The sequence below is a fragment of the Nomascus leucogenys genome, chromosome 22a (genome assembly GCF_006542625.1).
Source record: "Nomascus leucogenys isolate Asia chromosome 22a, Asia_NLE_v1, whole genome shotgun sequence".
NCBI classification, from domain to species: Eukaryota; Metazoa; Chordata; class Mammalia; order Primates; family Hylobatidae; genus Nomascus; species Nomascus leucogenys.
The window spans coordinates 101708026-101725961 of NC_044402.1; the positions used below are offsets into that span (position 1 = coordinate 101708026).

The 17936-nt window shown below is 38.7% G+C and overlaps 1 protein-coding gene across 6 annotated transcripts in view; it reads right to left on the bottom strand.

The window, feature by feature from the left end:
* The window catches only part of FLACC1 (flagellum associated containing coiled-coil domains 1), a 76160-nt gene that overhangs the window by 29041 nt on the left and 29183 nt on the right, over positions 1-17936 (bottom strand). For 5 of the 6 annotated variants that reach the window (XM_030803956.1, XM_030803954.1, XM_003253943.4 and 2 more), the window contains exons 8-9: positions 14784-14881; positions 14518-14570 (exon numbers count right to left, since the gene is read on the bottom strand). The exons of the other annotated variant lie outside the window; for it this stretch is intronic. In XM_030803956.1, the coding sequence (XP_030659816.1) occupies positions 14518-14570; positions 14784-14881 (151 nt within the window). The remainder of the gene's footprint in view (positions 1-14517; positions 14571-14783; positions 14882-17936) is intronic. 6 annotated transcript variants of the gene reach the window in all.

A 17936-nucleotide genomic window follows, 5' to 3' on the forward strand; every position in this document is an offset into this window, starting at 1 on the left:
AACCTGCTCCTGAATGATCATTGGGTCAACAATGAAATCAAGATGGAAATTTTAAAAAATTATTCAAACTGAATGACAACAGTGACATAAAATCTATCAAAACCTCTGGGATACAGCAAAGGCAGTGCAAAGAGGAAAGCTAAAAGCCCTAAACACTTATATAAAAAAGTCTGAAAGAGCAAAAACAGACAATCTAAGGTCACACCTCAAGGAACTAGAGAAACAAGAACAAACCAAACACAAACCCAGCAGAAAAAAGGAAATAACCAAGATCAGAGCAGAACTGAATGAAATCAAACAAACAAACAAAAAATACAAAAGATAAATGAAACAAAAAGCTGGTTCTTTGAAAAGACAAATAAAATTGATAGATCATTAGCAAGATTAACCAAGAAGAGAGAAAATCCAAATAAGCTTAATTAGAAATGAAAAGGGAGATATTACAACTGACACCACAGAAATACAAGTGATCATTCAAGGCTACTGTGAACACCTTTACGTACATAAACTAGAAAACCTAGAGGAGATGGATAAATTCCTGGAAAGATACAACCCTCCTAGCTTAAATCAGGAAGAATTAGATACCCTGAACAGACCAATAACAAGCAGTGAGATTGAAATGATAATAAAAAAATTACCAACACAAAAAAGTCCAGGACTAGATGGATTCACAGCAGAACTCTACCAGACATTCAAAGAAGGATTGGTACCAATCCTATTAACACTATTCCACGAGATATAGAGGGAATCCTCCCTAAATCATTGTATGAAGCCAGTATCACCCTAATACTAAAAACAGGAAAAGACATAATCAAAAAAGAAAACTACAGACCAATATCCTTGATGAACATAGATGCAAAAATCCTTAACAAAATACTGGCTAACTGAATCCAACAATATATCAAAAAGATAATCCACCATAATCAAGTGGGTTTCATACCAGGGATATAGGCTTAACATACTCAAGTCAATAAATGTGATACACAAAATAAAAAGAATTAAAAATAAAAATCACATGATCATTTCAATAGATGCAGAAAAAGCATTTAACAAAATCCAGCATGCTTTATGATTAAAACTCTCAGCAAAATTGGCATACAAGGGTCTACCTCAATGTAATAAAAGCCATCTATGACAAACCCACAGCCAAAATCATACTGAATGGGGAAAAGTTGGAAGCATTCCCACTGAGGACTGGAACATGACAAGGATGCCCACTCTCACCACTCCTCTTCAACATAGTACTGGAAGTCCTAGCCAGAGCAATCAGACAAGAGACAGAAATAAAGGCACCCAAATCAGTAAAGAGGAAGTCAAACTGTTGCTGTTTGCTGATGATATAATTGTATACCTACAAAACCCTAAAGATTCCTCCAAAAAGCTCCTAGAACTGATAAAAGAATTCAGTAGAGTTTCCAGATACAAAATTAATGTGCACAAATCAGTAGCTCTGCTATACACTGACAGTGACTAAGGTGAAAATCAAATCAAGAACTCAACCCCTTTTACAATAGCTGCAAAAGAAAAATAAAATTTTTAGGACTATACCTAACCAAGGAGGTGTAAGACCTGTACAAGGAAAACTATAAAACACTGCTAAAGAAATCATAGATGACACAAACAAATGGAAACACATCCCATGCTCATTGATGGGTAGAATCAATATTGTGAAAAAGATCATACTGCCAAAAGCAATCTACAAATTTAACGCAATTCCCATCAAAATACCACCATTGTTTTTCACAGAACTAGAAAAAAAAATCCTAAAATTCATATGGAACCAAAAAAAGAGCCCACATAGCCAAAGCAAGACTAAGCAAAACAAAACAAAGCAAAACAAACAAACAAAAAATCAAAAAACAAAAAACCCAACAAATCTGGAGGCATCACATTACCTGATTTCAAACTATATTATATGGCCATAGTCACCAAAACAGCATGGTACTGGTATAAATATAGGCACATAGACCAATGGAACAGAATAGTGAACTCAGAAATAAACCCAAATACTTACAGCCAACTGATCTTTGACTAAGCAAACACAAATATAAAGTGGGGAAAGGACATCTTATTCAACAAATGGTGCTGGGATAATTCGCTAGCCACATGTAGGAGAATGAAACTGGATCCTCATCTCTCATCTCACACAAAAATCAACTCAAGATGGATCAAGGACTTAAATCTAAGACCCGAAAATATAAAAATTCTAGAAGATAACATCAGAAAAACCCTTCTAGACATTGGCCTAGGCAAGGATTTCATTACCAAGAACACAAAAGCAAATGTCATAAAAACAAAGATAAATGGCTGGGACTTAATTAAACTTAAGAGCTTTTGCATGGCAAAAAGAACAGTCATCAGGGCAAACAGAACCCACAGAGTGGGAGAAACTCTTCACAATCTCTACATCTGACAAAGGACTAATATCCAGAATCTCCAATGAACTAAAACAAATTAGCAATAAAAAACAAATAACCCATCAAAAAGTGGGCTAAGGACATGAATAGACAATTCTCAAAAGAAGATATACAAATGGCCAACAAACATGTGAAAAAGTGCTCAACATCACTAATGATCAGGGAAATGCAAATCAAAACCACAATGAGATACCACCTTACACCTGCAAGAATGGCCATAATAAAAAAAAAAAAATACATGTTGGCATGGATGTGGTGAACAGAGAACACTTCTACACTGCTGGTGGGAATGTAAACTAGTACAACCGCTATGGAAAACAGCATAGAGATTCTTTAAAGAACTAAAAGTAGAACTACCATTTGATTCAGAAATTCTATATATATATGATAGAATACTACTCAGTCACAAAAAGTAATGAATTAATGGCATCAACACAACTTGGATGAGATTGGAGACTTATTCTAAGTGAAGTAACTCAGGAATGGAAAACCAAACATCTTATGTTCTCACTCATAAGGGGAAGCTAAGCTATGAGGATGCAAAGGCATAAGAATAACAGAATGGATTTTGGGGACTCAGGGGGAAAGAGTGGGAAGGGGGTGAGGGATAAAAGACTACAAATTGAGTGCAGTGTATACTGCTCGGGTGATGGGTGCACCAAAATCTCACAAATCACCACTAAAGTACTCACTCATGTAACCAAACACCTCCTGTTCCCTAATAACCTGTAGAAATAAAAAAAAAAAAAATAAGGCTACAGTAACCAAAACAGCTTGGTACTGATACAAAAACAGACACATAGACCAATGGAACAGAATAGTAAACTCAGAAATAAAGCTGCACACCTACATCCATCAGATCTTCAACAAAGTAGACAAAAACAAGTGGTGGGGAAAGAGTTCCCTATTCAATAAATGATGCTGGGATAGCTGGCTAGCCATATGCAGAAAAATGAAACTGGACCCTTACCTTTCACCATATACAAAAATCAACCCAAGATGCCTTAAAGATTTAAACATTAAGACCTCAAACTCTAAGAATCCTAGAAGAAAACCTAAGAAACACCATTCTGAACATTGGCCTTGGGAAAGAATTTATGACTAAGTCCTCAAAAGCAACTGCAACAAAAACAAAAATTGACAAGTGGGACCTAATTAAACTAAAGAGCTTCTGCATGGCAAAAAAACCATCAACGAAGTAAACAGGCAACCTACAAAAAAAGAGAAAATATTCACAAACTATGCATCTGACAAATGTCTAATATCCAGTATCTATAAGTAACTTAAACAATTGAACAAGCAAAAAACAACCCCGTTAAAAAGTGGGCAAAAGACATGAACAGACACTTCTCAAAGAAGAAGAAATTTGTTTGTGTTTTTCCAAAATGGCAGATTAGAGGCATTGCTAGCATACTTCTCCCACTTGGAAAAACAAAATAGTTGTAGAGATTCACACTGAACTTTTTTCAAGGAGCAATGCAGAAACTGAACAGGAAAACCAAAGGAATCTACAGACCCTTTGAAGGAAGCAGGAGGCTGCAGGTTACACTGTGAATCTGGCGAAGGGCTGTGAGTTCCCAGAGTGTGAGAGGGGGGATTCACCCTGCATTATTCCTGGAATACACACCCCCACTGTGGATCCCGAAAGTCCAGACCATGGGAGAAGGCCCTAACCCTACCCAGCACAGGAACTGACTTGGGGAGGGATGTGGAATATAAAAGTGGGAGCAGTGGCAGGAAGATTCTTGCATGCACTCCCAGATTTCAGCATGGACAGAGGGAAGCCATTTCTTACTGTTCCTCACAGGGAACCCTGTGGAGGACAGCCAAAAAGTTCAGGCAGTGGTTGCAGGTTGAAAGAAGCCTCCAACTGGGTTTCATGATATAACCTTAGGTGGGGATGAACTCCCTTGGCCAGAGCCAGGGTGGAGGAGAGTGAAAAGTGGGCTGCAGCCATGAGTGCAGGAACTGCCAGTGCAGGAACTGGGTGCCTGGCTTTGCAGTGGACAGGGAGGGGCTTGGCCTGAAAGCTGTGATTGCTATCTCTGCAGGGAACGTATATGACTGAGGACAGTTGCAAGTTCTGAGTGCAGGCTAACTGGAACTTAGCTTGCTGCTGCCAGAGGAACACTGTGGGAGTGCATCTGTCTTGCCAAGTGCATGGGATCTGTGTAGGGCTCACAGCCACCTGCTTCTCCCCACTCTGCACAAACCCTTCTGTGTGACAAAGGCGGCAACACTGCCTTTTGGAACATAAACCCAGTGGCCTGAGAACCACTCCCATTCCCTGACTTCCACAGGGGCTGCTGCTTGTCCTGCACAGGGAGACTCAGAGTGCAAACCCACCTGAACCAACCCTCACCTTGCTTTGCCCTGTCACCTGCCCTGGTAGTTTAACACAAAGGACAGAAACTCTTGGGGGCTATATAGCCCCACTCATTGCCTGAGAAACCAGAGTAACCCCTCTGGACAACATAAATCAAGCAAAAGTCCTATTGCTACTATTGCAGCTGGTTCTCTTTTGCAAGCACCACCTCTTGGCTGGAGGCCAACCAACACAGTCCATTACAGCATCTCCTGGTAGAATAATAATTCACCTAGGAAGAAGATGGCTGTGTAATCTCAGCTATCACCACTGCCTGCACCACTCTGGCTAACCAGGAGGTGCTGAGTTTGTCCACATGACCAGTTCATTACTACTACAACCAGTGTTCGAGAAAGCCAACACACTAAGGCTATCAATAACCAAGGACTCTCACGGAGTCTATTACCCTGCCACGCCCATTAGAACTGGTGCTGCTACCCACTGTTGGGAGACTTGAAGAGAGGTCACATCACTGGATCCCTTGCAGATATTCCCTAGCACCAGCCTGGAGTGTGGTACCTTCACTGGGCAGCTAGACCCAGAGACCCTGTTGCCTTAGGAGTGGGATCCCCCGATCCTAGAGGAACAGGGAGTGCATCACATCAAGAGAACACCCTGTGGGACAAAATAATGCAGACAGCAGGACTTAAGAACCAGATCTTTCTGCTGGTGGGAAGTTTCTTTCAGCAGAGGCACAGTTACATTGCTGGGCTCAGCAGGAAAAGTCTTCAGCAATAACCCAACAGACAGACCAGCCCCCCACCCATTGTCTACCACTGCAGGCACAGTTGGAGCTTCTCCCATTGGAGCTCAGTGTGAGTGCAACTACAGACAGCCTTTTTGGAAGACATCAGGGTGACTGCATCCCCATAGGAGGGGCACCCTCTAGATTTAGGCTTGCATGAGAGACGGTCACAATTTTTCTCTATTTGGAACATCAAAATTCCTGCAGACGAAAAGAGGTGCCTGTCTGGGGATGAAAAGCTGGAGCACTGAAACAGGAGTGTGTCTGAGAGGGATAACTTTCCTGCTAACCTGGCAGGCGAGCTGAGGTGGCTCCAACCCTTACCCCTGGTAAGACCTCAGTGCAACTCACTCCTCCAGCCACTTCTGTCAAGGCTGAGACCCCTGCCCATCACTGGGTATTGCATTTACCCACCTGCTTTAGCCACAGCTGATTCCTACCCAGGGACACCTCCCCCACTGGCCTGAAGCTGGAACCATCAAACTAGTAAATAAAACACTGGAGAAAAGGCCAGGTGCAGTGGCTCATGCTTGTAATCCCAACACTTTGGGAGACTGAGGAGGGTGGATCACTTGAGGTCAGGGGTTTGAGACCAGCCTGGCCAATATGGTGAAACCCTGTCTCTACTAAAAATACAAAAATTAGTTGGGTATGGTGGCAGGTGCCTGTAATTCCAGCTACTTGGGAGGCTGAGGCACAAGAATCACTTGAACCCAGGAGGCGGAGATTGCAGTGAGATCATGCCACTGCACTCCAGCCTGGGTGACAGAGTGAGACTCGGCCTAAAAAAAAAAAAGAAAAAAAAAACTGGACAAAAATACATAAATAAAAAAGGGCATGCCATGGGGGAATGAGATAAGCTTTAAGAGACCTCTATCATTACAGCCCCGTAGGAGACAGTGATCTTGCTAATATACCAAGCACATTGCTACTACAACCAGCATCTAAGAAAGCCACATAAAAAAACTCTCTATAACCAAGGAACTATTACAGAATCTTCACCCCTGAAAGCACCAAAAACCAAATTAGGCCATAATATGATAAGCATTAAAGTCACATCCTTAAGTGGAAAAAAGAAATTAAAAAACAAACACAAAAAGAAACACAGTCAAATCAAACATAAATTCAAGGATAATTAGAAGAAATAATCTACCCAAATGAGGAGGAACCAGAAAAGTAACTCTGGTAATATGAAAAAACAGGGTTCTATAACACCCCCAAAAGATAACACTAGCTCTCCAGCAATGGATCCAAAGCAGGACGAACTCTTTAAAATACCGGATAAAGAATTCAGAAGGTCAATTATTAAGCTACACAAGGAGATTTCAGAGAAAGATGAAAACAATTATAAATTTAAAAAGCATTTCAGGATATGAATGAAAAATTTTCTAGAGAGATAGATATTATCAAGAAAAAACAATAAGAATTTCTAGAAATGAAAGACACACTTAGGGAATTACAAAATGCAGTGGAAAGCTTCAACAATAGACTAGAACAAGTAGAAGAAAGAATTTCAGAGCTTGAAGACAAGGTTTTTAAACTAACCCAATCAGACAAAAATAAAGAAAAAAGGATCAAAAGAAATGAACAAAGTCTTCAAGAAATATGGGATTATGTTAAACAGCCAAATCTAAGAATAACTGGTGTTCCAGAGAGAGAAGAGAAAATAACAAGTCTGGAAAACTTATTTGAGGGAATAATTGAGGAAAACCTTTCTGGCGTGGCTAGAGATCTAGATATCCAAATCCAAGAAGCTCAAAGAACTCCTGGGAAATTAATTGCAAAAAGATCTTCACCAAGGCATATAGTCATCAGGCTATCTAAACTCCATGTGAAGGAAATAATTCTAAGGGCAGAAAGACAAAAGCATCAGGTAAGCTACAAAGGAAAACCTATCGGAATAACAGCAGACTTCTCAGCAGAAACCTTACAAGCCAGAAGGTATTGGGGTCTTATCTTCAATCTCTTTAAACAGAAAAAACTGTCAGCCAAGAATTCTGTATCCTGTAAAACCAGGTTTTGTAATTGAAGGAGAAATAAAAGTCATTTTCAGATAAACAAATGCTGAGGGAATTTGTCACTAGCAAACCAACACTACGAGAAATGCTACCAGCCTGTCCACATGGCAAAACCCTGTCTCTACTAAAAAATACAAAAATTAGCCAGGTGTGATTGTGCATGCTTGTAATCTCAGCTACTCGGGAGGTTGAGGCATGAGAATCTCTTGAACCCAGGAGACAGAGGTTGCAGTGAGCCAAGATTGCACCATTGCACTCCAGCTTGGGTGACAGAGCCAGACTCTATCAAAAAAAAAAAAGAAAAGAAGGAAGGAAGGAAGGAAAGAAAAGAAAGAAAGGTGGCCTAAAAGGAGTTTTAAACATTGAAACAAAAGCCAAATATGCACCAAAATAGAATCTCTTGAAAGCTTAAAACTCATGAAGTCTATAAAACCATAACAGAATGAAAAAAGAAAAACTATATACATAACAATTAACATGATGAAGAGAACAGTACTTCACATCTCAATATTAATGTTGAATGTAAATGGCCTAAATGCGCCACTTAAAAAATACAGAATGGCAGAATGGATAACAAAAATCACAATCCAAACATCTGCTGTCTTCAAGAGACTCACCTAACATGAAAGGATTCAAATAAACTCAAGGTAAAAGGGTGGAAAAAGATATTCTATGCAAATGGACACCAAAAGCAAGCAGGAGTAGCTATTCTTATATCAGACAAAACAAACTTCAAAGCAACAACAGTAAAATAAGACAAAGATGGTCAATATAATGATAAAAGGATCAATCCAACAAGAAGATATTACAATCCTAAATTTACATGCATCTAACACTGGAGCTTGCAGATTCATAAAACAATTACTACTAGACCTAAGAAATGAGATAGCAACACAGTAATGGTGGGATACTTTAATATACCACTGACAGCACTAGACAAATCTTTGAGACAGAAAGTCAACAGAGAAATAATGGACTTAAATGACATGTTAAAACAAATGGACATAACAGCTATTTACAGAACATTCTACCCAAGAACTGTAGAATGTATTTTCTTCTCATCAGTACATAGAACAGTCTCTAAGATAGGTCACCAAACAAGTCTCAATAAATTTTTAAAAATTGAAATAATATGAAGTATCTTCTCAGGCCATAGCAGAATAAAACTAAAAATCAACTACAAAGGGAATCCTCAAAACTATACAGATACATGGAAATAAAATAATCCATTCCTGAATGATATCTGGGGTAAACAGTGAAATCAAGATGGAAATTTAAAAAATTTTTGAATTGAATGATAATGACACAAGTTATCAAAACCTCTGGGATAGGTGGGGTGCAGTGGCTCATGCCTGTAATTCTAGCACTTTGGGAGGCCAAACAGGTGGATCACTTGAGGCCAGGAGTTCGAGACCAGGCTGGCCAACATGGTGTTGAACCCCCCCCATCTTTACTAAAAATACAAAAATTAGCTGGATGTGGTAGCAGGCGCCTGTAGTCTCAGTCTCAGCTACTTGGGAGGCTGAGGCAAGAGAATTGCTTGAACCTGGGAGGCAGAGCTTGCAGTGAGCCAAGATGGTGCCACTGCACTCCAGCCTGGTTGACAGAGTGAGACTGTCTCAAAAAACTAAAAACTAAAAAAACCTCTAGGATACAGCAAAAGCAGTGCTAGGAAAGTTTATAGTGCTAAACGCCTGCATCAAAAAGTCTGAAAGAGCACAAACTGACAACTTAATGTCACACTGCAAGGAACGGGAGAAACAAAAAAAACTAAGCCCAAAGGTAGAAGAAGAAAAGAAATAACGAAGATCAGAGCAGAACTAACTGAAATTCAAACAAAAAATACAAAAAGATCAATGAAACAAAAAGCTGGTTCTTTGAAAAAATAAAATAGACTAGATTAGCCAAGAAAAGAAGAAAAGATTAAACAAGTAAAGAAGAGAAAGAAGATCTAAATAAGCTCAATTAGAAATGAAATTGGAGACATTACAACCCACAGAACCACAGAAATACAAAAGATCACTTGAGACTACTATGAACACCTTTTTGTATACAAACTAGAAAGCCTAAAGGAAATAGATAAATTCCTGGAAATGTACAACTCTCCTGTATTAAATCAGGAAGAAACAGAAACCCTGAACAGGTGAATAACAAGCAGCAAGATTGAATCAGTAATTTAAAAATTGCCAAGAACAACAAAAAAAGCCCACGACTAGATGGATTCACAGCTGAATTCCACCAGATGTTCAAAGAAGAATTGGTACCAATCCTACTGAAATGATTCCAAAAGATTGAGAAAGAGGGAATCCTCCCTAAATCATTCTGTGCAGCCAGTATCACCCTGATACCCAAACCAGGAAAGAACACAACAAATAAAAAAAAAACTACAGACCAATTTCACTGACGTTGAACATAGATGCAAAAATCCTCAATAAAATACTAGCTAAACAAGCCCAATAGCACATCAAAAAGATAATTCAAGTGGATTTTGTCCCAGGGATGCAGGGATGGTTTAACACACACAGGTCAATAAATGTGATACATCACATAAACAGAATTGAAAACAAAAAACATATGATCACCTCAGTAGATTCAGAAAAAGCATTTAATCAAATCCAGCATCCTTTATAATTAAAACTCTTAACAAACTAGGCATAGAAATGACCTACCTCGAAATAATAAAAGCCATATATGACAAACCCACAGCCAACGTCATACTGAATGGAAAAAAGTTGAAAGCATTCCCCTTGAGAACTGGAACAAGACAAGATGGCCACTTTCACCACTGTCATTCAACATAGTTCTGGAAGTCCTAGCTAGAGCAATTAGACAGGAGAAAGAAATAAAGGGCATCCAAATTGGAAAAGAAGAAGTCAAACTATTGCTGTTTGAAGATTATATAATTGTATACCTAGGAAATCCTAAAGGATCCTCCGAAGACTCTAAGATTTGATAAACGAATTCAGTAAAGTCTCAGTTTACAAAATCAGTGTATGCATATCAGTAGCACTGCTATACACCAACAATGACCAAGCTGAGAATCAAGTAACGAACTGATACCCTTTTACAACAGCTACAAAAAAATAAAATACTTAGGAATGTACTTAACCAAGGAGGTGAAAGATCTCTACAAGGAGGACTATAAAACACAGCTGAAAGAAGTAATAGATTATACAAACAAATGGAAATGCATTCTATACTCATGGATTGGAAGAATCAATATTGTGAAAATGACCATACTGCCCAAAGTAATCTTGCATTACAGATCCAATGCAATTCCCATCAAAATACCAACATCATTTTTCACAGAATTAGAAAAAAAATTCTAAAATTCATATGGAACCAAAAAAGAGCCAGAATAGCCAAAGCAATACTAAGCAAAAAGAACAAATCTGGAGGTATCACATTACTAGACTTCAGATTATACTACAAGGCTATAGTTACCAAAACAGCATGGTACTTGTATAAAAGTAGGCACATAGGCCAAGGAAACAGAATAGAGAACCCAGAAATAAAGCCAAATATGTACAGCCAACTTATCTTTGACAAAGCAAACAAAAATGTAAATTGGGGAATGATACTTTATTTAATAAGTGATGCTGGGAGAATGGGCAAGCCACATGTAGAAAAATGAAACTGGATCCATATTTCTCACCTTATACAAAAATCAACTCAAGATAGATCGAAGACTTAAATATGACCTGATGCTATAAAAATTCTAGAAGATGTTAGAAAAACTCTTCTAGTCATTGGCTTAGGCAAATAATTCATGACTAAGACCCCAAAAGCAAATGCAACAAAACCAAAAATAAATAAATAGAACCTAATTAAACTAAAAAGCTTCTGTACAGCAAAAGAAACAATAAACAGACAACCCACAGAATGGGAGAAAATATTTGCAAACTATGCATCTGACAAAAGACTAGTAATCAAAATCTACAAGGAATTCAAACAAATCAGCAAGAAAAAAACAAATAATCCCATTAAAAAGTGGGCAAATGACATGAATAGATATTTCTAAAAAGAAGATATACAAATGGCCAACAAACATGAAAAAGTGCTCAATATCACTAATCGTCAGGGAAATACAAATTAAAACCACAATGAGATACCACCTTACTCCTGCAAGAATGGTCATTATTAAAAAGTAAAAGAACAATATATTTTGGTGTGGATGTGGGGAAAAGGGAGCGCTTATATACTGCTGATGGGAATGTAAATTAGTTCAATCTTTATGGAAAACAGTATGGAGATTTCTTAAAGAGCTAAAAGTAGATTTACCATTCAATCCAGCAATCCCACTACTGGATCTCTACCGAAAGGAAAATAAGTCATTATATGAAAAAGACACTTGTACATGTATGTTTATAGCAGCACAATTCACAGTTGCAAAGATGTGGAACCAACCTAAGTGCCTGTTGACTAATGAGTGAATAAAGAAAATGTGGCATATATACACCATAGACTGCTACTCAGTCATTAAAAGGAATGAAATGTCTTTTGCAGCAACTTGGATGGAGCTGGAGGCCATTATTCTAAGCGAAGTAACACAGGAGTGGAAAACCAAAAACTGTATGATGTCACTTAAAAGTGGGAGCTAAGCCATGAATATGCAAAGGCATATTCATTAATGAACTTTAGAGACTCAGAAGGGGGAGGTGGGAGAGTGGCTTGTGATAAAAAAAAAAAAAAAACTACACATTAGGTACAATACACACTACTCAGATGATGGATGCACTAAAGTCTCAGAATTCACCACTATATAATTCATCCAGGTAACAAAAAAAACCATTTGTACCCCCAAAGCTATTGAAATAAAGCTTTTTAAAAAACCCCAAAGTAAAAAAAGTTGGAACAATTTTCTTTTCTTTTATATAATTTTTGCACGTGTTAGCTTTAGGGTCAAATTTATTTCTTTTTTATTTTATTTATTTATATATATTCTTTGAGACAGAGTCTTGCTCTGAGCCCAGGCTAGAGTGCAGTGGCACAATCTCGGCTCACTGCAACCTCTGCCTCCCAGGTTCAAGTGATTCTCCTGCCTCAGTTTCCTGAGTAGCTGGGATTACAGGTGTGTGCCACCATGCCCGAATAATTTTTGTATTTTTAGTAGAGACAGGGTTTTGCCATGTTGGCCAGGCTGGTCTCAAACTCCTGACCTCAGGTGATCTGCCTGCCTTGGCCTCCCAAAGTGCTGGGATTACAGGCGTGAGCCACCGCACCCGGCCTATGGTCAAGTTTAAATGAGCTATTTTTAAATATAAACTTTGGATTTCTGAATAAAGATTTGATAAGTTAAAAATGGGCTGAAAACTTGTATTTTGAAATAAATTATAGAACCCCAGAATTCTAGAACTAAATCTACAGTTTTTCAACATTCTAAATGGAATTTTTTCTTTTTCACTTCTTTTTTAAATGTCAGTTTAATTGAGTAAAATGTGCCCTGTTCAGTATACATTTAATGTGTTTGACAAATGGATAGTTATGGAACTACCACTACATCATCTCCAGTAATTCTCTCCTGTCCCTTTGTAGTCAACCCCTCCCCCAATCCCAGTCCAGCCCATGGTAAATACTAATCTGCTTTTTGTCCCCCAATTTTTACTTTTTCCAATCATGTAAATATTTCTTGTCATAAATAGAATGTAATAGTGTGTAAAAAACAAGAAGACATACAAGTGGTCAGAAAATATAAAAAATGCTTCATGTCACTAATCATCAGAGAAATGCAAATCAAAAACCACAATGAGATACCAGCCCACACACATTAGAATGGTTATTACTAAAAAGTCAAAAAACAACAGATGCTGGTGAGGTTGGAGGAAAAAGGGAATGCTTATACAGCACTGGTAGGAATGTAAATTAGTTCAGTCACGGTGGAAAGCAGCTTGGAGATTCTCAAAGAACATAAAACAGAACTACCATTTGACCTGGCAATCCCATTACTGGGTATATATCTAAAAGAAAATAAGTTTTGCTACCAAAAAGACACCTTCACTTGTATGTTCATCACAGACAATTCACAATAGCAAAGACATGGAATCAACCTAGGTGCCCACTGACAGTGGACTGGATAAACAAAATGTGGTACATACACCATGGAATACTATGCAGCCATAAAGAACAAAATCATGTCCTTCACAGAAACATGGATGGCCCTAGAGGCTATTATCCTAAGCCAATTAACGCAGGAACAGAAAACCAAATGCCATGTGTTCTTGTAGACACTGGGGGCTATTGGGAGAGAGGAAGAGGGGGAAGGGTTGAATAACAATTGGGTACTATGCTTGCTACCTGGGTAATGAGATCATTCATATCCCAAACCTCAGTATCACACAATAACTTGTACATGTATCCCCTGAATCTAAACTAAAGGTTGACTTTTTTTTAAAGTTCATTCCTTTTGACCAAGCACTCTACTTCTAGAATCAAAGATATTCAAAGTGGTATTATCTGTTACAGCAAGCAATTGGAAACAACTCAAATGCCCAATAATAGGGGAACAGTAAAATTTTAGAACCCAATGGCAATTTCATTAGAATAATATCAAGTCATTATAAAGGAGGGAAAAGTTTCTTATATGCTTGATAAAGAAGATATATAAAAAAATAGATGTTATACAATATACAATATGATCTCAACTGCAGTTCTAACAAAGTACAAATATTAACAGGGGTTGTCTTTGGGTAGTGATATTTCTTTTTGTTCCATTACAAAAAATGAGAAGCTATTACTTTTGTAATCACAAACATATTTTGCAGTAGTGCTCTTCAGGATTTGGGTGCCTGATTTGCCATGCATGGAAGCCATCAGGTTCATCCTCTCCCTGGGTGCAGCTAGTGCCACTTAGGTCCAAGGATGCTGGGAATCTCAGGACATTATTTTCTGGACAAAAGCTCTAGATTTATCCCAGTGTTAGCCAGGAATGAGCCTTCCTTCTCTTTTAATCCAACAGGGAGCTCTGTGTCTCACCTGATACGTACGAAACATATTCTTCAAATACTTGTATTCTTTTCCCATCTCCTCTGGATAAAAGGAAAACAACAGGGTCATCATTAGTCTTCTGATATGCACATTTTCAAATTCAAACGTGAGCTTCTCTGCACATCTTCCCCACCTCAAACTCATCACCAAGGTGGTAAAATCTTTGTGTGCCCCGGAAATCACCCTAGAGGCTTATTAGAAATGCCATTGCCTGGACCTTCATCCAGGGTCATTCTCCCAGGTCCCAGCAGTACCTAGCTTCTCTTGGGCAGCCATCTTCTGCGCCTTCAAGGCTGCTTTGTAGTTGTTCTCCAACTCACTGAGTTCTGCTTCATGGGCCTCTTTGAGCTCCCTGTGGGACCCCAGGAGAAGGCCGCAATCGTTAGTAAAAAGAAGTCCAGAGCTGAGCTGTCACCCTGATCTGATCCTACCCTCCACCCTCCCACAGGAAGTGAGGTTCTCACTTTTTTATTTTTAAAATTTTAAAATCTTTTCTTTTTTTCTTTTTTGAGTCAGGGTCTCACCCTGTTGCCCAGAGTGAGTGTGGTGGCATGGTCACAGCTCACTGCAGCCTCAACCTCCCAGGCTCAAGTGATCTTCCCATCTCAGCCTCCCAAGTAGTTGGGAACACAGGCACATGCCACAGGCCCATCTAATTTTTTAATTTTTTGTAGAGACAGGGTCTTGCTATGTTGTCCAGGCTGGTTTCAAAGTACTCCTGGACTCAAGCAATCCTCCTGCGTTGTCCTCTCGAAGTGCTGGGATTACAGGCGTGAGCTACCATACTCAGCCTGGGGCCCTCACTTCTTGAAGAATTATCCTGGCGTCTATCCAGAAAGGGCGAGGGGACCCTTTTCTACAACCATTGTTTTGAATGGAGCCAGCATGACCACAGATTCCCCTCTAATAGTCAGCACAGTCTTGTCTATAGCTTGCTTGGGAAACTATGGGCTGCATTGACACCCAGGATAATTTTAGAACCCAAGTTCTCTCCAGCCTCCATTCCAGGAAGCGATGTTGGCAGTGTTTATGATGAGTATTAAAATGAGTCCACATAAGCTATCAAGCATGAAAAGACATGGAGGAAACTTAAAAGCGTATTATTAAGTGAAGGAAGCCAATTTAAAAAGGCTACATAGGGATGATTCCAACTATATGACATTCTGAAAAAGGCCAAACTATGGAGACAGTAAAGAGATCAGTGTTTGCCCGAGGTTAGGGGTGGGAGGTAGGATGAATAGGCAGAGCGCAGCAGATTTTTAGGGCAGTGAAACTATTCTGTATGACACTAGAATAGTGGATACATATCATTACACATTTGTCCAAACTCATTGAATGCACAGTACCAAGAGTGAACTCTAATGTCAACTATGAACTTTGAGTGATAATGATGTGTCAGTAGAGGTTCATTGATTATAACAAATGTTATCACTTTTTGGGATATTGATAATGGGGGAAGCTATGCGTGTGAGGGGGCAGTAAGTATATGGGAAATCTTTTATACTTTCCCCTCAATGTTGCTATAAACCTAAAACTCTAAAACTACTCTAAAAAATTAAGTTTATAAATAAATGAATAAGTACATAAAAGTTTATGGCTCAGCTAAGAGTGCTGTCTCTCCACCAGGATTTCTTTTTTTAATTATAAATTGGTAACTTATAATTATATATATTTATGGGGTAAAAAGTGATGTTATGATTTATGAATACAATGTGGAATAACGAAACCAAACTAGTTAACATAGTCATCACCTGAAATACTTAAAAGTTTTTTCTTTTTTTCCTTTTTTTTTTTTTTGAGACTTAGTCTCTGGCTCTGTCCCCCAGGCTGGGGTGCAATGGCACAATCTTGGCTCACTGCAACCTTCGCCTCCTGGGCTCAAGCGATTCTCCCACCTCAGCCTCCCGAGTAGCTGGGATTACAAGCACCCGCCATTATGTCCGACTAATTTTTGTATTTTTGCAGAGATGGGTTTTCACCATGTTGGCCAGGCTGGTCTTGAACTTGTGACCTCAGGTGATCCACTCGCCTCGGCCTCCCAAAGTGCTGAGATTACAGGCGTGAGCCACTGCGCCCAGCCTAAAAGTTTTTTCAATGAGAACATTTGAAATTTATTCTTAGCAATTTTGAAATGTCCAATACTCTATTATTAACTATATTTACTACTCTGTGCAATAGATCTAAGAAAATCCCATACTTGTCCTGCCTAATTGAGATTATGTACCCTTTGACCATCATCTCCCTATTCCCCCCACCCCCTAGCCTCTTTAACCACCATTTTACTTGCTGTTTCTATGAGTTTGATTGTTTCAGATCCCACATATAAGTGAGAATATGTGGTATTTGTCTTCCTGTGCCTGGTTTATTTTATTTAGCATAATGCTCTCCAGTTCCATCCATGTTGTCACAAATGCCAGAATTTCCTTCTTTTTAAAGGCTGAATAGCATTCCATTTTATGTATATACCACATTTTCTTTATCCATTTGTCAACTGATGGACACTTAAGTTGATTCCATAACTTGGATGTTGTTAATAGTACTGAATTGAACATGGGAATACAGACATCTCAACAAACTGATTCCAAATATTTTGGGTAAGCACCCAGAAGTGGGATTGCTGGATCATATGGTATTTCTATTTTTTAGTTTTTTGAGCAACCTCCATACAGTTTTCCATAATGGCCATACTAATTTACAATCCCACTAACACTTTGTAAGTGTTCCCTTTTCTCCACATCTTCAACACTTGTTATCTTTCACCTTCTTGATAATAGCTATTCTGATAGATGTGAGATAATAACTCACTATGGTTTTAATTTGCATTTCCCTAATGATTAGCAATATTGAGCATTTTTTCATATGTCTGTTGGCCATTTGCATGTCTTCTTTTGAGAAATGTCTATTCAGGTCCCTTACCCATTTTTTAATTGGATTTATTTATTTATTTATTTATTTTTTATTATACTTTACGTTTTAGGGTACATGTGCACAACGTGCAGGTTAGTTACATATGTATACATGTGCCATGTTGGTGTGTTGCATCCAGTAACTCGTCATTTAACATTAGGTATATCTCCTAATGCTATCCCTCCCCCCTCCCCCCACCCCACAACAGGCCCTGGTGTGTGGTGTTCTCCTTCCTATGTCCATGTGTTCTCGTTGTTCAATTCCCACCTATAAGTGAGAACATGCAGTGTTTGGTTTTTTGTCCTTGCGATAGTTTGCTCAGAATGATGGTTTCCAGCTTCATCCATGTCCCTACAAAGGACATGAACTCATCATTTTTTATGGCTGCATAGTATTCCATGGTGTATATGTGCCACATTTTCTTAATCCAGTCTGTCGTTGTTGGACATTTGGGTTGGTTCCAAGTCTTTGCTATTGTGAATAGTGCCACAGTAAACATA